General features: G+C 39.0%; 1 protein-coding gene across 2 annotated transcripts in view; it reads left to right on the top strand.

Annotated features, from left to right (window-relative positions):
- fhit (fragile histidine triad diadenosine triphosphatase) overlaps nucleotides 1–26,424 on the top strand; it is a 413,370-nt gene that overhangs the window by 307,928 nt on the left and 79,018 nt on the right. For both annotated transcript variants that reach the window (XM_051672680.1, XM_051672681.1), the window contains exon 5: nucleotides 22,881–22,949. In XM_051672680.1, coding sequence (XP_051528640.1) covers nucleotides 22,881–22,949 — 69 coding nt within the window. The remainder of the gene's footprint in view (nucleotides 1–22,880; nucleotides 22,950–26,424) is intronic.

Below are 26,424 nucleotides of genomic sequence, written 5' to 3'. Positions count from 1 at the left end.
TCACTGGAAAACGGATGGGGCATTGACCAGGCCATACGGCATCATCCAGTATTCAAAATGGCTGTTAGAGGTGATGCAAGTGGTCTTTCACTCGTCTCCCTTTCAGATACGGATAAGATTATAGGCACTGCTGAGGTCGAGTTTAGTGAATATGTTGGCCCCTCGGAGGAGTTCTAAGGCAGCTGGCACCAAAGGTAATGGGTAAGAGAACTTCACGGAGATCCTGTTAAGGGCAAGGTTATTGATGCATGGGCGAAGACCTCCATCCTTTTTGGCCACAAAGAAGAAACTTGAGGTGGCAGGAGAAGTAGATGGGCGAATATACCCCTGTTTCAGGGCTTCCTCCACATATTCCTCCATAGCTCTCTGCTCGGGTACAGACAGGGGATATATCTAGCCTCTAGGGAGAGAGGAGCCTGGGAGAAGATCTATAGCGCAATCCCAGGGGTGGTGTGGAGGGAGTTGAGAGGCCTTTTGAGCACTGAAAACAGGTAGGTAGTCTTGGTAAGCTGATGGGATGGCGATGTTTAGTGAGACATGTGGGCACTCTACAGAAGTGGCTAAATAACAGTTGGATCTAGGAGGTGAAGGGCGAGTGGATAATACTAGGAATTGGGTAAAGCAGCACTCTCCCCAGGCAGCTACCTCATTGGTGGACCAGGAAATGATTGGATTGTGGTGGAGAAGCCAGGGTAGACTGAGGATGGGTCTGTCATGGAATCAGGGAGAATGAGTAATAGCAGTGACTCGGTATGGAGGACTCCTACTTGGATGGTGAGTGGGGTAGTTTGGTGAGTGATTAAGCCTGAGCCAATAGGTTTGCCAACAACAGAGTAGATGGGTAAGGGCTTAGTTACAGGTTCTGTCCAGAGGTTGAGCTGTTTGACTAGTGAAGGGTCAATGAAGTTGCCTGCCGACCCAGAGTCTAGAGGGGCATGTACAAGAATTGAGGAAGTGGAAGTTGAAATCATGATGTCTATACAAAAGGGTTTCCCACATACAGGCTCACACGAAACAGAGCTTACCAGCAGTCTGGGAGGACGAATAGGACAGGAGGATATGTGATGATCGGCAGCTCCACAATAGAGGCAGAGGTTGTTGGTAATCCGCCTCCTACGCTCTGCCGGTGTCAGGTGGGTTGTGCCTAGTTGCATTGGCTCCTCCTCCTCAGTCTTGGTCTTGGGGAGTGGCAGGACTGAATAGTCGCGGTCAGTCGAGCTCTGTTTTAGTCGACGATCCACACGAAGAGAGAATTGAATGAGGAATTCCAATCCTCGGGAGTCATCCACACCAGCTAGGTACATTTGAAGGGACTTGTTTAGACCCTGGTGGTAACGAGTAATCAGCGCTGGCTCGTTCCAATGACTGGCGGATGCAAGTGTGTGGAAGCGCAGGGCGTATTCAGTAACCGATAACTTGCCTTGATGGAAACAGTTTAATTGTTCAATGGCAAAGGAGGCTCCAGTAGTGGACTCAAAAACCTCACGGAAATGGGTTGTGAATGCATCGATGGACTGCATCACGGGACCTCCCTGATTCCAGATGGAATTTTTCCATTGTAGTGCTATTCCCGGAGAGGAGAGAAATAATGTACGCTATCTTGGAGCGATCTGTGGAGAAGTGTTGGGGTTGTAACTCAAAAGCCAGTGAACATTGAAGGAAGCCGCTACACGTCTGCACATCGCCAGAGAAACTCAGGTGGAGCCAGAGGGCAGAAGTTTCCAGGAAACAGAACAAACGGAGGAGGAGAGTCAGAGACTGGCGCTGCCAGAGTAGAAGTGAAGTTTGGGGAAAAAGGACATGCTGCAGCAGTTGGGGTAAGTGATAGCTTCTCTAGTCGATGTTGCATATCATGAAGCGCCTCTTCATGTTGGATTAGTTGTTGCTCATGCTCAAGAAAATGCTCCATGGCTGACGCCATTCCTGCTGGGTTCATGTTTAGTGGTCTAGTCTTCTGTTACGTAGCTGAGACAAGGAGTTGAACCCAGATGCAGTTTATTACAAACTCAGGAGTAAACAGAGAGAAAACAGTGAAAACCACAGATTAAATCAGGATATAAAGTAACTAGGCAGACCGAAGACTAACTAGTAAATTACTCACGAAAACTAGGATGCAAGAGAGAGTTGTACACACTAGTAGCAGGTCCAAACAAGACTAGACAATGACTGAGGGAAAGTGGTGAGACTTTATACTGTTCTGGTTGATTGTTTGATGGGGAGCAGGTGGAAGTAATTAATAATCAGGGGAGTGAGAGGAGTTTGGAGGAGCAGAGGCTGATAAGGATATGACACTTTGGGGAAATATTTTTAATTAAGCTCTGCTTCATGGGGTTGGTTTAGACATTTGGGTCAAAGTATTGTTTCACGTGTGTGTGTGTGTGTGTGTATATATATATACACACACACACACACACTGGCGGCCAAAAATTTGGACAAATTTACAGATTTTGCTGTTCCGGAAGGAAATTGGTACTTTAATTCACCAAAGTGGCATTCAACTGATCACAAAGTATAGTCAGGAAATTACTGATGAAAAAAAACAGCAGCATCACTATTTGAAAAAAAGTAATTTTTTTTTTATCAAATTTAGACAGGCCCCATTTCCAGCAGCCATCACTCCAACACCTTATCCTTGAGTAATTATGCTAAATTGCTAATTTGGTACTGGAAAATCACTTGCCATTATATCAAATACAGTTGAAAGCTCTTTGGTTCATTAAATGAAGCTAAACATTGTCTTTGTGTTTGTTTTTGAGTTGCCACAGTATGTCACAGGTACTGGCATGTCTTAATGTCAATATTAGGTCAAAAATGGCAAAAAAGAAACAGCTTTCTCTAGAAACTTGTCAGTCAATCATTGTTTTGAGGAATGAAGGCTATACAATGCTTTAAATTGCCAAACAACTGAAGATTTCATACAAAGGTACAGTCTTCAAAGACAAAGGACAACTGGCTATAACAAGGACAGAAAGAGATGTGGAAGGCCAGATGTACAACTAAACAAGAATGGCATAGTTCACCCAAAAATGAAAATTTGCTGATAATTTACTCACCCTCAGGCCATCCAAGATGTATCTGAGTTTCTTTCTTCTCAAAAAAGGATTTAAGGTTTTTAGGTTCCCTATCTGTCACTCACTTGGTATTGTGTCGATGTAGTGACACTAGGGGTCACCCTTGGGAGCCCAAGACACCTCTGGTCTTTGATAAAAGGCCAATGAAATTTGGCGAGTGATATTTGCATACCACTCCCCCGGACATATGGGTATAAAAGGAGCTGGTATGCAACCACTCATTCAGATTTTCTCTTCGGAGCCGAATGGTCATGCTCACTGAGCTGAATTCCCACAACTGTTCATTCACCTCTGCTGGATCTGATGGCGCATTTCAGCGGCTTCTCCCCCCTCTGCACTGGTGCACTGTAGAGAATGCCCCTGGGCACTTCGGCAGAAATAAAAGAGTATATTTCTCTAAAAGAGTATATTTCTCTAAAAGAGCGGCACACACGGAACGTCTTTTTAAAGACGCGTCTTTTTAAAGATGCCTTTCAGTTTGCGTGTTATTCCTGGTTGCGCTCGTTATCTCTCGCCTTCTTTTTTGTCTGGACACTGCTCACGTGGAGACAGTGTATGTGGATGGGTCATGTACTCATTGCAAGAACATGTCCATCGCAACGATGCTGTCACGGCTTACCTTCGTAAGAAAGCAAGCCACCCCAGAGGCTCCCTGCCTCGGTCCTTCTACCCATGGGTATGAGGCCAGCGCGGATAGCACTGGGGGCGATTTGGGGTCCCCAATGGAACCACCTCTGCCGGGTATCCCCCCACGGACCTCCCATTCCCCAGCTTGCTCGTCTGCCCCAATTGGGCTTCCGGATGAGTCCACCGGATCATCGCGTGGCGAGTTCGACCACTTATGCGGAGCCTGCGAAGGTGATGAGCTCTCGAGCGCAGCATCAGAGAGCGGGCTCATCCAGTCAGATGCGGAAGCCTCAGCTGGGCTCCTCCCTTCGGGTGCAGTCGCTCAGTCACAGGCTGACGTGGAGATGACGACATGCTTTCCTGGGCAGCCGTGAGGGTCGGGCTAGAGTGAAACCCTCCGCTCTCCCCTAAACCCTCGCGGCTCGATGACTGGTTCCTGGGCTTGCAGCGCCGCTCAAAGCCACGCCCCGCCCCCGTTCCTTTCTTCCCAGAAGTGCATGAAGAGCTGACAAGGTCATGGGAGGCACTTTTTACTGCCCGGTCCCGATCTTTCAGCTTCCCCAGCTGCGTTGGCACATCAACTGCCTCGAGTTGCTGGCAATTCTGCTCACCCTGTGGAGGTTCCGGCCGTTGATCCAGGGCAAGCACGTGTTAGTTTGGACAGACAACACGGCAACGGTAGCATATGTCAACCGTCAAGGCAGTCTGCGCTCCCATTGTATGTCACAACTCGCCCACCGTCTCCTCCTCTGGAGTCAGCAGCACCTCAAGTCCCTGCGAGCCACTCACATCCCGGGCAACCTCAACACTGCAGCAGATGCACTGTCACGGCAGGTTACCCTCAGGGGAGAGTGGAGACTCCACCCTCAGGTGTTGCAGCTGATCTGGAGTCGATTTGGACAGGCACAGGTAGACCTGTTCACCTCCCAGGAATCCTCCCAGTGCCCGCTCTGGTATGCCCTGACCGAGGCACCTCTCGGTATAGATGCGCTGGCACACAGCTGGCCCCCTGGACTGTGCAAATATGCGTTTCCCCCAGTGAGCCTACTTGCACAGACCTTGTGCAAGGTCAGGGAGTACGAGGAGCAGGTCGTCCTGGTAGCACCCTACTGGCCCACCCAGACGTGGTTCTCAGACCTCACGCTCCTCGCGAATTCCCCTGAGAAAGGACCTTCTTTCTCAGGGATGGGGCACCATCTGGCACCCGCGACCAGACCTCTGGAATCTCCATGTCTGGCCCCTGGACAGGATACGGAAGACCTAAGCGGTCTACCACCCATGGTGGTAGACACAATCACTCAGGCTAGGGCCCCCTCTACGAGGCGCCTGTATGCCTTTAAGTGGCATCTGTTCACTAAGCGGTGTTCTTCCCGACAGGAAGACCCCCAGAGATGCGCAGTCGGATCGGTGCTTTCCTTCCTGCAGGAGAGGTGGGAAGGGCAGCTGTCCCTTTCCACCTTGAAGGTTTATGTAACTGCTATACCAGCACACCACGACACAGTGTACGGTAAGTCCTTAGGGAAGCACGACCTGATCATCAGGTTCCTGAGAGGCGCCAGGAGGCTGAATCCCTCCAGACCTCCTTCCTCCGAGCCCTGTGGCAGTCAAGTTTTTGGAGAGACTCGCTGCCGGCCCAGTACACGTGCTAACTAAAGCCCTGTACTGGGGTAGGTGCTCCACATGTGGCGGTTCCCCGTAGGTAACCTCATGCGACGTATATCTTCCGCTAATTCGTTTCCCTGTTGGCAAACTGCGTCTTCCTTGGGCAGAGGCCCCTCTGCCCCAGTCTCCATGCTTGTAGTAACTCCTCCCCTGTAGGGTAGGACCTACCATGGGACTTCTCCACATGGCATACTTCCAACATAGCTCGGCAAAACCATGTGACATATTTCCACTCAAACTCCAGTCGACAAATAAAGTTGTTCTGAACACAAATGATTGGTTATTTTTAACAAAACAATACATATAAACAAAACAATACATATACTTTTTTAACTACAAATGTTCACTTCCGTACATCTCTGTGATGCACGCTCATGAGAGGGATGATGTAAGCTCATTGCTAAGGTCACTTGTGGAGGAGGCAGGAAGCGCATCATTGTTTACAAGAGAAACTTGCGCAGACCACAGACCAAGCACCGTTCACAAACCAAAACAGTCCAAAACAGTTTCAAACACGATGTCGGAGGATTTTGATTTTAGAAGAGAAGAGGAAATGGAGTTTTTCGCCCAACCCTACCTATTTGAGCTCGAATACACCAATGAGGAATTGAGGGAGATGGAGGAGACTGCAGCAGCGGCGCAATCACAAGTCTCAGGGAGTCAGAGATCTATGGAGACATGGTGATCTATGCAGCAATCCCACCATTGGAAACAATTAGTGAGGCAGCCAGTGAGAACACTCCTAGTCCTATCTGCATTACCGTACATATTGGTTTTCCACCATTACTGAGCCCCAACATTTTAGAGGTGTTTTTCAGTTTGCCACGAATAAACTGGAAGTGCTGTCCTAGGCCAGAAGCACCCAGTGGAACCCTATCAGTAGAGTAAGTATCATGTTTTGTTTGTTACTATAGCTACTATATAGAAATATATAGGCTATATGACAAAGTTTTCACACATACCTGAGTTCGCTGGAAAAACAGCACGGGCACAGCCGATGAATTCAGATATTGACCCTTTGTTTCTTTCGATGGTCTGAAATCCTCGGGGTAAAATGTTCACTGCACACCTTCCAATATTTGAGAGAATGTAGGGGTGTACTGATATCCAGGTTCAGCGTGATAAGCCAGAGCTTCAGTTACTCATGATCATGTATAGACAATCGATGAAAAGTAAAAAAATTTCCCGCCGTGCATTTTCTTTGGGATTTCCGAAGGTTGAAGCATCCAGGATACCAAACGACCATTTTGAACAATACACTTATACAAATACAAATCTACAGCAAAGACAATTAAACTTTTGTACAGTGCTCCTCTTGTAAACAATGATGCGCTTCCTGCCTCTTCCTCCACGCGTGGCCTTACCAACGAGCTTACGTCATCCCTTTCATGAACGCACGTCACAGAGATGTACAGAAGTGACATTTTTTTGTTAAAAAGTATATAAGTATTGTTTTGTTAGAACTTTATTTGTCTACTGGATTCGTGTGGATTATTTTGTTGCACCCTAAATATGCATTTTGGACCATTTTGAAAAAAATGGAGTACATTCACTTGAATTGTTTAAAGGAGGAGGCCTGAAATGAAATCCTAAAAATCTTAAATTCTGTTTTGATGAAGACAGAAACTCAGATACACCTTGGATGGCCTGAGAGTGAGTAAATTATCAGCAAATTTTAATTTTTGGGTGAACTATAACCTTTAAGATCAATATTAGGTCAAAAATGGCAAAAAAGAAACAGCTTTCTCTTGAAACTCGTCAGTCAATCATTGTTTTGAGGAATGAAAGCTATTCAATGCTTGAAATTGCCAAAAAACTGAAGAGTTCATACAAAGGTGTACACGACAGTCTTCAAAGACAAAGGACAACTAAATCTAACAAGGACAGACAGATATGTGGAAGGCCAGATGTACTAAACAAGAGGATAATTACATCAGAGTCTCTAGTTTGAGAAATAGATGCCTCACATGTCCTCAGCTGACAGCTTCATTGAATTCTACCCACTCAACACCAGTTTCATGTACAACAGTAAAGAGAAGACTCAGGAGTGCAGGCCTTATGGGAAGAATTGCAAAGAAAAACCCACTTTTGAAACAGAAAATCAAAAAGAAAATGGATAGAGTGGGCAAAGAAACACAGACATTGGAGAATCGATAATTGGAAAAGAGTGTTATGGATCTTAAACCCATTGAGCTTTTGTGGGATCAGCTAGACTGTAAGGTGCGTGAGAAGTGCCTGACAAGACAGCCACATCTATGTCAAGTGCTACAGCGTGGGGTGAAATGTCAACTAAGTATCTGGACAAACTGACAGCTAGAATGCCAATGATCTGCAAAGCTGTCATTGCTGCATGTGAAGGATTTTTTGATGAGAACTCTTTGAAGTAGTTTAAGGAGTTTTTAATTTTTTTTTTTCAAATTGCAATAGTAATTTTTCACATTATGAATATCCTGACTATACATTGTGATCAGTTGTATACCATTTTGGTGAATAAAAGTACCAATTTGTTTCCATAAGAGCAAAATCTATATATTATTCCAAACTTTTGGCTGCCAGTGTATATATATAACAGATCTCTACTTGTTCGGCAAAGGAGGAAGCAGGAACCGGATAACAATTAACAGACTTTTAATAAAACACTGACGAAGACTTAACATAAACAAAAGCGCACACACACGAACACTGCTGTGTGTGTATCTCTCTGGAGTCCCCGGCTCCTCCTTTTATCTCTCTCCCACTGATTGAGCAACACAGCACCGGGCGTGCATCCTCTCGGCCCGGCCACACCCTCCTCCTTGTCACATACCCCCACCGCCTGATTCAGGCTGGGGAAACATCCGGTCTGACATCTAAGATGTTCAGATGTTCTAAGGTGTGCAATTATTTTTCAAGTAAATGCACGGCTATGAAGTAGTTCCAGGTCTTGACTGCATAATGGTTCCAAATCACTTCACCAAATTATTTCAGTTATTTCAAAGAGCCCTACAGGCTACCACAACAAAATAACCAATTAAAACAAAGACATTGGTTAAGTACATCAGATAAAAAATGACAAACAATGTCTATAATATCCTAAATTTATTTCAGTTGCGATTGAAAAGCGTCCTTGTGCTCCCTCTCTTTTTCTCTGTCTTTCTTTTTCACTCTCATCTCACACACACACACCGTACATGCTACTACCGCAAAATAACCATATAAACAAAGACATTGGTTAAGTACATCGGATAAAAAATGACAAACAATGTCTCTAATATCCTAAATTTATTTCATTTGCGATTGAAAAGCGTCCTTGTGCTCCCTCTCTTTTTCTCTGTCTTTCTCTTTCGCTCTCGTCTCACCCACACACACATGCCGTACATGCTACTACCGCAAAATAACCATATAAACAAAGACATTGGTTAAAGTAATTCGGTTAAGAACATCAAACAATGTCTGTAATATCCTACATTTATTCCAGTTTCGGTTGAAAAGCTCCCTCGTCTCCCCCGCACTTTCACACACTCACACACATACATTCGCACGCACACACACACACACACACACACACACATATATTGAGACTCGTGTCATGACCAACAAATAGAGCCACACCCCCCACAACTTGATAAATACAACAGTTTCTATAATCCGAAATAACTTTTAATATGTGAAACTTTTTATGTTACAATGTATTTTGCCCTAATCAGCCTCGCATAGCTATAGTGGAAAGAACCACGCTACCTCTACCCCTCTCTCTTGCTCGTACACACACACTCACACTACTTTGTTACTCCAATGCCGAAAAGCAGCGCATCCTCCGTTGCTAGTTCTAAAGTGACATTTTTGAACTAGCAATGAAGGCTTGTGCTGTATCAGAGCTAGATACACTTGATCAATACAACAGTTTCTATATTATCTGAAATATCTGTGGAAAACCCCCTTGCGCTTCCCCTCCTCCCCTTTACACACACACTCCCACACATACATTAAACGCATTACGCATTTCTACGTGAGCAAGAAACAGAGCCGTCATGTCAGCGCACACCTGCAACTCAGTAGGTTTGAAAACAGTTGTTAAGGTTTAAATCGGAGAAGCTATATACAAAAATGGCGACACACACTGCTGCTGAGAAGAACTTATATCTTGATGATTTTGAAGCTGTAATACAGTTTGTTGTAAGGGTGGAAAGGAGGAAGCTGGGATGGGCTTGAACAATGCACGTAGACTTTTAATAATATAAACACAACATAAAACTCAACAGAACAAAACACTTGCCCACACACAAACACAGCTCCGTGTCTCTCTGCAAGCCTCGCAATCCTAGTTCTAAAGTGAAGTTTTCAAACGAGCAACGAAGGCTCAGACTGTATCAAAGCAAGATGCCGAATCCATGGTGGAAACTTGTTCTACTCACAAGAGCGTTTTAGGGATGAAAACCAGAAAATGTATTGAAATAAAACCCTGAACAATGTCTTAAGGTGTGGTAACTGTGGTATAAGTGGAATAATTGATTCCGGCCTCCTGCGTCGTGCGTGTCATGACCGCATTACCACCTCGGGTGTGCATTATTTTTTCAATAATTCAACGGACCATTGTCAGTTATTCTTTACATATATATATATATATATATATATATATATATATATATATATATATATATACAGTTGCAATCACAATTATTCAACCCGCCAAGACAGTAAGGATTTACAAAGGTAAGCTTTTCTGATGACCCAGTATTTTTAAACATTACTTCTATATCAGCTGAGTGACACATTCAATGTCATAGTGTATATATAACCTAATATTTCTAAATAGCAGGATTTATTAAAAATAAAGCCATGTCTTAATAAAGCTGTTTCTTAAATATATAAGGCTACACAAGTAATTGTTTTAAAACAAAATTAAGCCATCACTTTACAATGGCACTAATTTAAGTTTTAAAATTTAAGTTTAGTGATGTAAGCAAAAATGAATTTCTATGCAAAAAATGCAATTAAAAATAAGCTGATAAGGCCATGGCTAAAAGTACATGTCCATGGCACTTGAATTTCCAATAGACAAAGTTGGCAGTACCATTCATACGTTTTTATAATATAAACAGCAACCTTCTTTGGAAGACAGCAAAATTTCACCAAGGGAAATGTTGATTTGAATATTCAAGGAGGAATTTGGAAAGACATGTGGAGTCCTGGAAGAAGGCTTTATGGATGTATGACACTAAACTGAAAATTAATTTTAGACCCATGGGTCAGCAGTACATCTGGAGTAAGAAAGGCAAGGTGATGACAAGAATGACACCATCCCCACAGTCAAGCATGGAGGTGGGTCAGTCCTGTTATGGGGGTGTTTTGTGGCTGCAGGAAATGGCTATTCTGACTATGTCACTGACACCATGGATTCTTTCAGGTATCAGGCCATTTTGGCAAAAATGTGATGCCTTCAGTGTGTAAATTGAAGCTCGGTGATCACTGGACTTTCCAGCAAGACAGTAACACCAAGGATACATCCAAGTTGTCCAAAATCTGGTTCATGGATGTGTTGTGGAATGTCCTTGAATGGCCCTTTTAGTCCATCATTAAAATCCCTTTGAAAATCTTTGTTGGGATTTCAAGTAAGCAGTGGCAGCACAGAAACCAAAGAATGTCAGTGAACTGGAAGCTTTTGCTTCCATTTCCCCAGTAAGACCCCTAGGGAAATTATTTTTTTTATTTTAATGTAATGACAATTAGGGCTGGGTATTGATACAGATTTCCCGATTCGATTCTGATTCACAAGCTTTCGATTCCAATCTTGATTCGATTCTATATCAATTCATATGGGAACATTTCTGTTACAATGTCCATCTTTATTACATATAAAATAAATTCTCTCCCAGATAATGGTTTTAATTATAATGGAACATTCTAGGCAACCCTTCTAGGTACAATTTGAAAATATTAATTTTACAAATTATATTTTATCATTAGTCTATCGTCAAATTGGTCACATTTTAGCTTTTGAAAATTTTTCAAATTCAGTATCTTCCATCAAATAATATCTTGAAATTGTATATATTATGTTGCATATATATTTTTTTGTTAAAGTTGTATTTTTTACTTGCATACTTTTTTACTTTTTTTCAAGTATTTACATTGATATGTAGAACGTGCTTAATCGGTACAGTCTCTAGCACTAGCGACATCAGCCAGTAAATGCATATAACGAGAGAAAATGTGTGTAATTTCTTTAGCGCATGTAAACAATGTGAGTTTAGAATTAAATGTTTCTTTCTATTTTTTTATCATTATTATTATTAAAAAATGTTTTATCAACAACTGACTGTAAAAAGGGTATTAAAAGAGGCATTATTCAATGACAAATGGATCCGTGGATCTTGTCTTTGGACACACAGAACGAGTTAAACCAAACTTTTACACAACTTTTTAGTCTCATAAAGTGAGATTTGGTTGCCCATGCGAGTGATTTACTTGCATTATATAGGGTTGCCACATGTAAAAGATCAATTTGGGATTTTTTGATGTCGAGATCGTTCAAATGAAGATTGCAATGCATTGGAAAATCTATATTTTTACCCAGCCCTAATAACAATAAGATTTTTTGTTTAATGGTATGTCACAATGCAAAAACAAAAAACAAAAAAAACATTGATTTTGAGCTAAAACATGACCAGGATATGTTCTTCACAGGTTTTGTGCGATTTACCCACATACTCTATTAAGTTATGAGTATGACCTGAATGTGATTATTTAACTGCTATTTCTACATGTTTTAAATGTTTATAAAGACTTTCATAAAGAACCTTGCAATAAACCCTTCTGAATTCCAGGCATTGCTTTGAAACAAGCAATGCATAAAAAAAGAGCATAAAGAGCATAAAAAGAAATAAAAGAGGAAAATCTCGAAGAGGGGGTTGGGCAGCACCATAAATATTCACTAGCACTTAATGGATGGGTTTGAAAGCTGTTGGTCCTCGTGTCTATTTGTTGGTGTTTTTAATGTTGCTTTTTTCCCCTATGTCTCATCTCCCTCATGCTCATTAGCCCCACACAGCACGCTGGGAACATCAATCCTCCCCGGCTGAGAAAAACAGCATCGCTGTCATTCGATTAATGGCAATGCTCGAGTTCCAGCCCGCTGCCAAAGACCTGTTCTAAATCACCACTTCTGCCCACAATGCTATTAAAGAATGGAATTTTGACTCGTTCATTTGTCCGCGGCATTCCAAGCTCTCATGTTCTTACGTTTGTCTGTCACAGTCAGTCTGGGACCACTGGCATACAGGACACCTTATGTGGCCTTATCCAGGGGCCCCCTCATGCAATTATGAGCAAATGGCCCCCTTAACACCTGGTATTAATGTGCATTTCACAGTGGCTGGATTGCGATCTAGAATTCCAATGCGATCTGATTGCACTTTCCTGCTCAACATGAAAAATGCCATAGGTTGATTACCTAAAAATTATGTCATTTACGAATGACAAAAAACTTTGACAAAGTATTTCAAAATGCTTTGTCATTTTCACTATTCTGGTCTATTGCTATATGAATGCAGTGTCTTTTTCACATTGTAATACTACTGTATTTCAGCCCACATACAAATGCTCTGGCATGATGTCACTACCTGTGGACGGGGTCCCCATCTCATTGTTAGCAGGGGGCCCCACAGACTGTCTGGGGTGAAGATGGTTCATTTGAACCAGACACGTGAGAACTTAACACAGTGGCCGACTGCCACTTTGACTGACCAAGGTCTAAGGTGGTTTTCATACTGGGCACGTTTGCTGCAGGTTGCAAGAGCGATTGTTCCCAGCTTTTCCGTCATCACAAACATGCACATGATTGAGAACACAACAGGTCACAACACTGAAAAAGATATTTTGTGGTGAAGTAAATATAGCAGAAAAGATTAAGTACTTTTCTACATTGAATAAGTTTAAGCTTGAACTTGAAAAAATGAAGTAAATCCTTTTTTTGTACTCAATTCAAACAAGTAAATAATTTATGCTATTGCCTATAAGTAAATATCATTTATGATTGTTAAATCTTAATATTGTTTGTTTGATTGTTAAATCAAAATATCTTTTTTTTTTTACAGTATGTCATCATGTATCAATCTTAAAACATACTACCTTTTCATATTTATTTGCTAATTTGAGTAAATTTCACAGGTAAATAAAATAAGTAAATTTGACTTAACTTTTCAAAGCTGGTGTTCCCAGCATGCAACAGGCTTAAATAATGAATAGGCTTGCATGGTTTCACTGTTTGCAAGTTAATTGTAATTGTTGATTTTGTTATTACGTTTGGTAACATCTTGTTTTGTGAAGTCTGAAGTTCATTTTCTACTCAAAATTTCTACACTTTCAGATATCTGTTGAAAGTGTTCAGGTCTGCATGTGCAGCACTACATCTTGTTTCTATCTGCATTAAAGCAAGTTTATGTTGTCTAATAGACTAAATAGCATGAATTAAGCTACCCTGTGGAAGGCTTCTGTGTCATGTGGTACATGACTATGCAGTATGTTAAAGCAATGAAATGCAAATATACTTTTAAAAGCATGGCTTAAATCAGTGCTGCATTACTTGAGTATAATGAACAAAGTGTGTGTAAAATTTACTTGAAACAGAGTATTGCAAAGCAAACTTAAGTTGAAAAATTATAATTAAAGCCACCAAGAATTGTGTGCAGCCTTTACTTGAAAATATGGTCGGTTAAATTTACTAGGTTTTTCTGTGTGAAATTGTTTGCTATTTTGTTTTTTTGTTTTTTTTATAAAGTAAACCCACAAAACAACTTACATATTATCAAGTTTTTCATGCAAACCATGCTCTGTTTTGGACTAAACTGCCAGTATAAAATAAGCACCATGAATTGTTGATTGCCACAAAGTCTCGCAGTCAAGACAGTTTAGAGGTTGATTTGATGTGCTTTGAAAAATGCCCCTAAATAGAGCTGGAGTAAAATGGCAAAAAAAAAAACAAACATTGATGTCCCCGTGGAGCCTCTTATAATCTAAATTTGTATTTGCCAATTTAATAACTCAAGCTATTTTTCAGCCGGTGTGTGCTCACAATAAGATGGTGTGGATTGTCAATACAGAAGTGGTGAGAAATAGAGAAATGGATTTCAGATTGTACATTTTATGTTCACATGGATAACCCAATACCCACAAAGCAGGTACATCCCACAGGCTGGTCTATAAAATAATCTGCCTCTGTAAAATCATAAAATATAGCTAACCGTTTATCAAGATAGCTCAGAAACCTGAGCATCTCTGTGGACCTCACAGAAAGGCACAAAAACGCATGATATGCAGATTATTCTCAATGTGCTTTAACCAAGTAGTGTAAATTCCATAATTCATAAACTCATTCTGAACATGGATTTATTCTATATTAGAACCCTGCCTAGTCCCTTTATGAAAACAGATTATAGCTTGCATATAGCACACCTGATATGCTAAAGCACTGGATCCATTTATCACTCACATTATTGCAATCAGGTGCTCGTGCCGGGAGTACAAGAAGGACGAAGAAATGGATCTATGATTGAATAAACGAGCAGCACTCTATAGAAACGAATACATTTTTACTAACCTCTCTGCCTGGAGCTATATGAAGACAGAAGACAGATCTAAGTATTCATATGGTGAAATTGGGTTTTCTTATTCTCTATCTAGCAAAACTGCAGAGTGACTTAAGAATTTAGTCATTTGTCTTGCATTAGAGGGTGATTTATCTTGCCTGCAGTGGGTGATGGTTCCAAGTTAAAAACTCCTCAGCATATTCATCATTACCAACATAACTGAGTAGTGTATCTACTGTATGTATGGACTGCTCTGAACAATGCCTTGCCATTTATCATAGATTTATAACATGTTCCATCATCATTTGTGTGGGTGTACGTCGATTTCTTAGCATTTCAGGTTCTCAAGCTTTATTTGCTTTTCTAATGGTAGAATTGATCCATTATGATGTCCCAGGCCAACAGACTGTACCAAGAGTATTTTTGATCACGTACATGCCGTGATGATTATGTACTGAAAGATGGCACATATTCTCTCTGCAATTTCTTTTGACTCTTTTGTTGTATAACATCTTGTGTTGTCATGTTGTTTTCCACAAATGATAAAACATAACCACTAAATTCATCCCACAGTATGATTGAAGCTCTACTGTAATTATTGCATTTACATCGATCATGGCTGTGCAGAGAGCTGATTTGCTGTCTACTGTCTACATAGGTAGCGGACTATATATACAACATAATGCAATCAAAAGTAACTGATTTGAGGCACTGTTCATAGACTTCATCTTCATTAACAGCCACTCACTGGAATAACACTTCTCACATGAAACGTAAAAGAAACTAAACTAACACACACTTGATTGTGACATTAGCATGTGCCAAAGATAATATGTTGATGCTTTTATAAGTCTCAAATTTTGACTACCGGCATAAAGTCTGGTCCACAAATGTGGAAATATAAGTAAAAATCGGCAGTGGCAGGTAACTCCGTTACCCTTACTGGCCACTTTGGCGAGTGGCTGTAGCCGGAGCAAACTTAACTGTTTTAATCTCATGTTCAGAGCTTTATAAGCATTAAATATGCTTCTCATATCTGACGCGCATCTCCTTGAGGCGAATGAAGCGTGCTTTTGCGTGCTGAGCATGCACTGAGCATCTTTCAAAGATTTTACACAGTATCATTCTCACTGTCCTCTCACAATTATTCTACTATATTGTCCTCCTAAGGCTCAATCTGACTTTTTTTCCGAACTCAGTGAACTGTTGACTCTTGCCTGTGCTTCGTCATCTCATGTACTCCTGCATGGTGACTTTAATATTCATGTGGATACAGTTTGCTCTAATTCATCTCAACTGTTGTCTGTTTTTGACTGTTTTAATTTGACTCAACAGGTGTCTTTTTCTACTCATACTCATGGTCATATTCTTGATTTAATCTGTACATTTGGGTTTGATATTGCTTCAGTGTCTCCTTTTGACACTGGCATCTCTGATCATAAACTTATTGAATTTAGTTTTAGTCTACCTGCTCAGAACAAAATGCAATAACAAAATGATATCCTATCATGACCTTAAATCTGTCGAGACACATTATTTTCTGCTTCCATAGCTTCCTCTGCAATTTCTGATGTCTTTCATGTCTCCTGTCCTTCATTGATACTTTCTAAGTACCACTCTGTTATTTCAGAAATTTTGCATGAGCATGTTCCTATTAAGACTAGGTCTGTTCCCTCCTCCCACACTTCCCCCTGGTATACACCTGAGATCTGGGCCTTAAAAATCACTGGTAGACAGCTTGAGAGGCTTTATAGGAAAACAGGTCTTACTGTTTACCATCTAGCTCTCACTGAACACCTCAACGTATACTAAATTGCTCTGAACTCTGCATGGTCTAACTATGTCTCTACAATTATCAATAAAGGAAGCAATAGGCCCAAGGTTTTGTTTGACATGATAAATAAGCTCACCCAACCTCCAGCTCATGATGTCCATGCATCTGATGAGCTTTGTTGTTCTTTCCTGAATTATTTCCAGGAAAAGTTGAATGCTGTCCGCCAGTGCTTTATAGATGAGGCTTCAGATTTTAGTTTTATGCCAGACCACTCTTGTCAATATTTGTCTAGTTTTACTCCTACAAACCCCTCCTCTATCAGTGACTTAATACTGAAGTCCAATTCTTCATCTTGCCGACTTGATCCTGCTCCCACATCCCTCCTCAAACTCTGTCATTCTGTCATCTCCGCACCTATCTCACATTTCATAAACATACCTCTAGCTTCTGCTTCTCTCCCTTTACCACTTAAAACTGCGGCAGTAACTCCAGTACTTAAAAAAACCTGACCCTACTATTCTTTCTAATTTTCGCCCTATCTCTAACTTACCATTCATTTCCAAAATATTGGAAAGAGTTGTTCCCTCCCAGTTACAGTCTTTCCTTGTTCAAAATGATCTTTTTGACCCCTTTCAGTCTGGCTTTCGCCCACTTCACAGTGCTGAAACCACCCTTGTAAGGGTTGTCAATGACCTACTACTCACTGGTGACTCTGGTTCTCTCTCCATTCTTCTATTACTTGATCTTAGTTCTGCTTTTGACACTGTTTGCCATGAATTACTTCTCTCCCGCCTCTCAGATTTGGTGCCACTGGTGCTGCTCTCTCCTGGCTTTCTTCATACCTCACGGATAGACAGTTTTACATTTCAATGCACAATTATCAGTCACCTACTGTTTCCCTGAAATTAGGTGTCCCTCAGGGATCAGTTCTTGGACCTCTACTATTCATTATATATATACTGCCTTTGGGTTAACTCATTCGCCGCCACGGTTTCAATTACCACAGTTATGCTGAAGACATTCAAATATGTACAGCTTGTAGATCTGCTCCCACTCTCCAGACTGGTATCAACATGTGTAAATGAAATAAAAAAATGGCTTAATTCCATCTTCCTAAAACTGAACATGGATAAAACTGAAATCATTATTATTGGAACACCAACACTTATGAAAACAATTCCTTATGACTTTGGTTGTGATATTGATGGCACTTCATCAAACTGTCCAATACTGTAAAAAATGTAGGTATCATATTTGATCCCTCCCTCACTTTTGAAGCTCATATTAAATCTGTATCTAAAATTGCCTTCTTTCACCTTCGCCGCATTGCTCGCCTTCATCCCTTTATCAGTCTCAAAGACACCGAAACACTGGTTCATGCATTTATATCCTCACGTCTTGACTATTGCAATGCCCTCTTCATTGGTTTACCTGCTAACTCTATTGCTAGGTTGCAATATATTCTGCTGCTAGAATTCTTACACATACCAAGCGCTCAGCACATATTACTCCATTCCTGTTTGAACTTCACTGGTTAACAGTTTTGTTTTGCATCAAATATAAACTAATCCTGCTTACATTTAAATCACTTCATGGTCTGGCACCTCACTATCTTAGTGAATTGCTTCTCCCCTACAACCCGATCCGCTCGCTTAGGTCTTCTGGGTCCGGGTCTGGACTCCTTTCTATCCCTAGATCTTGCCTCTCTACTATGGGTGGCAGATCATTCAGTGTAGTTGCACCAATATATGGAATTCACTCCCCCGACTCTTTGCAGCATCTCTACTATCTCTGAGTTTAAATCTCAACTTAAAGCTTTTTTGTTTTATCAGTGTTATTTATCTTAATGTGTTATGTATTCACTCTCAATGACTGTGCTATCTGAACTGTGTCTTTGTGACTGTTCTTTGTTTGTGTATTATTGTGTTACTATTGTAAAGTGTCCTTGAGCTCTGGAAAGGCACTATATAAATTAAATGTATTATTATTATTATTATTACCACTAACGTGATAAACTTAAGAAAATCCAGTGCTCAGTGAATCAAACCAGTACCTTGTAAGCACGACTTTGTTTCCTGGCAGTGATAAAAAAAATAAAAAAATAATAGTGCTTTAAAAATGCCGTAAATTGCGTAAAGCCAGCTAATCAGATTGAATATTTAATGCTTTTCAGTTTTGTGTGCTATATGCATCATACAATCAGTGAACACACTGTCAGTCTACAGCACAAACATACAGTACAAATTTTGAGCAAAACAATATATTTTAATTAGATAAAACTATTTAATTTAAATACTTGTAATGCCTTGCTGTACTGACAAGCAAATTATTTTAATCATGTTTGTTAGATAAGGAAGACATCCAAATGTGCAGTGTTGGGGGAACTCCACGACCGGGGTTGGATTACTCAGGGAAAGATGTCTCTTCTTGTAATAAGTATTCTGGGCTGTGAGCCTCCATTGCTTTTGACCCTCCATGTCTTAATTGCGGCCAGCTGCTGGTGACAAAATGCATTTGTCTACTTGTCTGACTGGATTTAACCTAAACAATATAAATAGCAGAGTGGCCATTTTACACATTTGTTCATAGTCAGAAGCTAATTAAAAGACATCTGTTTTAATTAGAAGAGAGGACATTTTCCAAATTATTTTTTTTTTTTTTTTTTTCAGTAGAATTTGGTTGCAGCTGCAGATTATTTTTTATTATTATTATTCATTCCTTCTGTAAATCAGGCTTGAAGAAAGGTATTCCAAGTTTATAAGGTTGGCAAAAATCTAAATGACCATCTCGATGAGCCGTGAGTGGACATACACACTAAGAAACTGTCACTAGACATAGATGGAAATCTGTTAATAAAAATCACATTTAAAGGAATAGTTCATCACAAATGAAAATTGTTAGCGTTTACTCACCCTTGTGTCATTCCAAACCGCTGTTATTTTTCCTTCAAACACAAGCAGAGAAATTTAGAATAATTTGAGTAATTATTCAATGGAAATTTGCAGCTCAGAAATCTAATTTGCATTTGCGCAAATTCAGATATGGCTTTTTTAGATGCATCGCACAAGTTTTTATGTCATTAGTGGCAAGCACCATTGATTGTCCCATGTGTTGTAACAAAGAGCTGCATGCAGGTTTGAAGAACAATAGCTGGTTTAGATGGAAACATAGCTACTGAGATAAGTAATTATCTAATTATTGAATTATTAATAATTATAAATGTCTGTCTGTTCCTCAGACAAAGTTTTTTATGGTTCATTAGACTTATCAAATGCACAAGTCATTTGGACTACTTTTATGGTGCTTTTTTTTTTCCTTTTTGGAGCTTGACAGCCATAGTAACTATGAAAATTTGTTGTATGGAAAAGAGGAGCACGCAAATTCCATGGAAAAATAGCAGCATACAAGTTTGTAATGGCGTGATGTAGAGGAAATAATGGCAGAATTTTTAATTTTGGGTAACTATTTAGTTAAAGCTGAAGTAAGTAATTTCTGCATCACTAGCACCACCAAACGGAATTGCAAATATAAACTTTGTTTTCAAAACAGCTTTCTAAATATGCTCCCCGTATGCCATTGGTCAATGAATGTGATAGTCCCACCCTCAACTCATGCCATTGGTTGAGTAACGTTGTTGGGGTGTTGTCTAAGCGGGTCGCTCAAAACAAACAGAGGAATTTTCAAAGCGCCACAGAGACACAGTGCCTACAGTTAAACCTATGAATGGCTTACTAATAGTTGTCTCTGCAAATTAAGCAGGGATAGGAGAAAGTCTTTTTAACACATTCTTCAGCTTTAAGTACAAGTTTATCTGCTGTTCAGCTTTTAGTCAACATAATAATACTTAGGCTATGCTGTATTTTATAATAATAGAGAATGTTATTTTTCAATATCATAATAATATTGAATGTTATGGCATTCAGAGTGCTGAAAACTAGCAATATGTAGCATTTAAAATGAAGTCTGTTACTTAAATGTTAATGCTTAAATACTTAAGATGAAACACAACTAATAAAAACATTATACAAGGAAATCCACATATTATTTGATGTAATATGAGGCGCAGTGTATGTCAGACTTTGACCCCAAAGCCACGGATGTATTTCACCTTGTCAGATTGCCCTTAAAATCAAATTTTTTTTTTATCCTTTACAATTTTCTGCACTATTCAGTTTGTGGCCCTTTGCCACTCGCTCTGGTCTACTGAGCTCTCCTTCTCCTTGCTAAGCACCCACTAAAAAGTCTTCTTGATGATATGGTACTCGTGTGTGTGTGTGTGTGTGTGTGTGTGTGTGTGTGGGCGGGTTTATGTGGTTTACTAGGACATTTTTTTTAGGTTACAAACTGGTAATTACAAGGGTATTATGCTATAAATGTGGTTTATGAGGACATTTCTAGTGTCCCCATAATTCAAATCGCTTAAAAAAACATACTAAACAATGTTTTTTTGAAAATGTAAAAATGCAGAAAGTTTTCTGTGAGGGTTAGGTTTAGGGGTAGGTTTAGGTTTAGGGGACAGAATCTATAGTTCGTACAGTATAAAAATCATTATGTCTATGGAGAGTCCTCGTAAACCACAAATACCAGCATGTGTGTGTGTGTATGTGTGTGTTCATACTTTCCTCAAGGTAGGCAAATTTAATAATGCAGACATTATGCAAATGAACTAATTAAATAGAAAACACATTGCAACAAAGCAGATGCCTCCAAACATGTTATCTTGTTTGTAACATTTATAAATACTTATTCACAAAGCCTGTGCTGTTTATCACAACAGACTAATGAAAAATGAATTAAAAAGCATGGTAATTAGCTTATTATACCCTGGTAGAGTTCAGCACAGTGTGAAATCCTTCTAATGGTAGATGATTTGGACAATAGATGATATAGTTTGTTTATCAAAGACATGCCCTTAAAGAGATAGTTCACCCAAAAATGAAAGTGATCTCATAATGTACTCACCCTCATGCCATTCCAGATGTGTATGACTTTCTTTCTTCTGCAGAACACAAACAAAGATTTTTAGAAGAATAACTCAGCTCTCTTGGTTACAATGCAAGTGAATGGTGGTCAGAAATCTGAAGGTCCAAAAAGCAGACAAAATCAAGGTTGTTTAAACTTTATGTGGCTTTTCAAGGAGACACCAAAGCATTATAATGTCACATCACTGCCGCTTCTCTGTACCTTCTCTTTTATATTTCCAGATTTTTATGCTTGCAGTCCACTTTAAACTGTCATGTCACTTGTCTTCATGCTGAAAGCTCTGATACATTAATAGCGAATGATCACACATTGCAAAACTATTGGGAAAGGATTGTGACAGTCCTCTGTTTTACTGTCTTGATGTGTGACTTTGATTTTTTTTTTTATACTTTTAAATATATTTTAAAAAGGACTTCAAAGATCAGTGACAGTTTTACATCTCTTTTTGCATCTCTAATTCCCACCTTTTATTAACACGCAACTAGACATTCCTATGAAATAATTGTATATCCATGTCAAATTGAACAATTTAAACAGGACAAATATAGATAAAAAATAATTAAAAGAATAACGTATATATATATATATATATATATATATATATATATATATATATATATATATATATATAAATCTTTAATTTCTTCAAAAATGCCATTGTTTTGATATTTTGTTATATACTGCATTTTTTAGTGAGGTCGAAGTGTCCAATATTTATTTAATTTTTTTATTTTTTTGGGCCACTGTACAATATGTTGGATCGGCAATCTATACACAGTGCCTGATGTTTTGTTCATTAAAACAGAGCCAGTTGTGCTGGGACTCGAAATATGTTGCTAATGCGCACCCAAGGAGAGTACAACTTCACAAACTAACCGTGCAGATGGCCAAGTTTGTGACAGCATATTTCAGGAGGGAATTTGCAGAGGACATCTGACAAAGTCATCTTCAGTTTTAAAAGTATGAAAAGAAGCAGTCTTAGAAGTTTAAAGATGCATGCTTGGTGGAATTTACAGTAACACTTGCATGATTTAGGAATGTTATCAAGGAAAAGACCACAAGCTGACAGAAGATTGCATTGTAATGAAGTGATATGGAGGGTGGTAGAGCTTACCTGTCTCAGGTTGTGACCTCAGCTTTACTGAATGAACGGGTTTTCGATTAAATGTTCCTTTGTTTGTTTTCTTGTAATTACAGCATGTTCATGTCCATGTGCTGCCGAGGAAGTCTGGAGACTTTGAGAAGAATGACAGCATTTATGATGAGGTGAGGTTCATGTGTCATACACACTCCAGTTCACACGTTTCATGTACTGTAAATACATGTAGGCATCATGCACATTAAATTTTCTTTGCAGATGTCATGAAAGGAACAGTTTACCAAAAATAGAAAATCTTGTCATTATTTACCCACCCTCATGTCATTCCAAAGCTGCATGATTTTCTGTGGAACACAAAAGGAGATGTTTTGTAGAATGTTCACAGTGCTCTTTTCCATAAAATGAAAGTGAATAATAATGGACATTGTTGAGCTCCAAAAACGACTCAAAAGCACCATAAAAGGAGTTCATGCGACTCATGCTCTATATTCTAAGTCTTCTGAAATCATACGATAGCTTTGTGTGAAGAACAGCCACTGGTAATGTCATTGCACATCTGCATATTCAAACTGGCAGGTAAAATTCAGATATGAGATGCGAGAATCAATGGCATTTGGCATCAATTATATCAAACCTCATCAAAAACTCATCTTTGTATGCCATATTTGAATATATGCAAACACAAGATCTCCTTTTGTGTTCCATGGAAGAAAGAAAGTCATACGGGTTTTGAATAACTTGAATATAGCTTGAGTTATTAATGACAGAATTTTCATTTTTGGGTCAACTATTTCTATAATGCATACTAAAACTTTTGATTTAGTGTTATTTATAAATGTACAGTGTACCTGCTGAGCCCATGGCCTAGTGATCTGGCATAATTATTAATCTGAATTTATTAAAGTGAATTACTCTCAGTTATATCATGTAATCAATGTTTAATCCTCCCATGTGTTTTATTTCCTGTATCTTTTACAATGGCATTTTAAATGTAATTGAAATATGTGCTTACTTATGCCAGTTTATATGAATATTCCACTCACCCATTTATTAAAATAAGCCTTGCTTATTTAATTCCCATAAGTGCTTGGAGTGAAATGGGGCCTTATCACCAGTAGTCGACTACTGTATGATAAATTAACTTGTTTTTAATTTGTATGTGGCCATGGGGGTTATTGTGAAGTTTTGCCATATATATTTTCTGCATCATGCACTGCAAATGAAAGATATGTTTCTCCTCCAAGCTTTTTTTGTTTTCCAATAAATAATCAGTGATGGCTGTTTGACCTTACCTTATACTGTTAAATGTTTTATAAGCTAAACTAGATGCATTCACTTACTCATAAAGCTTATTTAAGAGGCAACAGGGTTCAAACATCCCACTGCTACTGAAAATTACTGAAGAAATGTTTCACAGGTCCCGGCCATCCGGTTCTACTGTGGTAAATGAAACTGGATGTAGTTCTTAACTGAAAAGAACTACATCCAGTTCTCTTGAATTGTTACATTTCAAGCCAAAGGTTTTCTGTGGCCATTTAGTTTTGCACTGATATGTGAAATGATAAGTAAATACTTAAGCTAATCAAATAGTACAGTCATGACACTTTCACAGGTTTCTTCTCTGCCTATTTATGGGTGAATCCCATAACATCTGTCAGCAAGGGTTACATTTTGGAGTTGGGGGAACCCTAATATTGATATATACTGGGGGCCATATACAGTACATAAAACACGTATATTTTCTAAATAAAAAAACAATAAAATAATAAATTAAAATTTAGATACAAATACATACAGATAAATACACAAATTTCACTAACACCTTTGTGGTATACAGTGTGCTGGTCCAGTTTTCAAAACAGGGGCACATTTGGTTGTACCGTATCTTATTTTGTGATTTGACGGAACGGAGAGCAGAGCGAGGTGGAGTGCACGTCTGCTTTGTGCGGGAGAACAGAGAATGTTCTCCCGCAGTGCAGCACAGAACAGTGCAGCGCTAAAGGAATATGTTGCCTCTGCAGGCTCTACTATCGTTATTTTTAGCTAGTAAACTCTCTAAATGCAGACAGCATGTGTGTACTGGGCCAGACAAGCATGGCATACAGGAAATGGGGTGGATTGACAAATTATAGACTATAAACTGCTTATATTTATTTATTTTTTCTTTCTTGAATTGATCAGGATCGTTCCGGCCCAATTTAACCTCTGCCTGTCCAGAGCAAGTCTGGGTCATATTTCAACCCACATAAAAAGAAAGAAATATGAAATAAAAAAAATAAACACTATTTGGGGGATCGTTAAGATTTTTTACATTGTAACATTATTTTCATGACAATGAAAAAAACAATTCCCTAAATTTGCATACCTGTTATGCAAATAATCTATTTTGTTCTTTGGCCAAAAATAAATAATGGTAGTATACTGTGTATAACGGTAGTGTTTTTTATACTGCATTTCATTTATGGTTATTAGCTATCAGAATTTAATAACAATCACTGTTGAGAATTTAATGTGAATACACACACACACACATACACACACACATATGTAGGTGCGGCTATCCTTAAGAGGACTGTCCATGGACATAATGATTTTTATACTGTACGAATTATAGATTCTATCCCCTAACCCTCACAAAAAAAACTTCTGCATTTTTACATTTTCAAAAAGACATTGTTTAGTATGTTTTTTAAGCGATTTGAATTATGTGGACACTAGAAATGTCCTCATAAACCACATTTATAGCATAATACCCTTGTAATTACCAGTTTGTAACCTAAAAAAAAGTCCTCGTAAACCACCCACCCACACACACACACACACACACACACACACACAAAACACCCAAATCACACACTTAACTTTTAATTTTTAGACTGTTACCTTGTAATACTTTAAACCAATATGGCAGAATAAATCTTCTAAGAGATTATGTGTTTAATCGTTAGCCAGACTCCATTTTGTTAACATGACTAATGATTATTCCTGATAGGTAATAAAAATGTTTTCTGCTAAATTGCTGTTAGATTACAGTTATTAGCATGTGTAGTATAATGACTCATAGCCTCTATATTATTTATCCGGAATGCGACAATAAGATGATGGCTAAATTAGAGGTTTAGAGTAACCTTTTAATTAACATTACAGCAAAAGTAAAGAAATTATTTTAAATGTGTAGGCACTGTAGCCTTCATCTTAACAATGGTGTTGTGAAAGTGAAAAAAATATATGAATAAAACAAAATATATACACTAAAGTTCAAAAGTTTGGGGTCACTTGCCTGAAATGTTTCTCATGACCTTAAAAACCTTTTGATCTGAAGGTGTATGCTTAAATGTTTGAAATTAGTCTTGTAGACAAAAATATAATTGTGCCAACATATTAATTTATTTAATTACAAAACTAAAATTTTATTTAAAAAAAAAAAAAGTTTTTGAACCGAATAATTAAGAAAAGCAGCCACTAAGTGCCCAACATAGATGGGAACTCCTTCAATACTGTTTAAAAAGCATCCCAGGGTGATACCTCAAGAAGCTGGTTGAGAAAATGCCAAGAGTACATTTCTGCAAAATCTTGGCAAAGTGTGGCCACTTTGAAGATGCTAAAATATAACATAGTTTTTATTTCTTTTGGATTTTTTTA

Source organism: Myxocyprinus asiaticus, chromosome 35 (assembly GCF_019703515.2).
Source record: "Myxocyprinus asiaticus isolate MX2 ecotype Aquarium Trade chromosome 35, UBuf_Myxa_2, whole genome shotgun sequence".
In the NCBI taxonomy this organism is placed as follows: Eukaryota; Metazoa; Chordata; class Actinopteri; order Cypriniformes; family Catostomidae; genus Myxocyprinus; species Myxocyprinus asiaticus.
The sequence above is the reverse complement of the archived record's forward strand: the minus strand, read 5'-3'. Positions and strand labels throughout refer to the sequence as shown.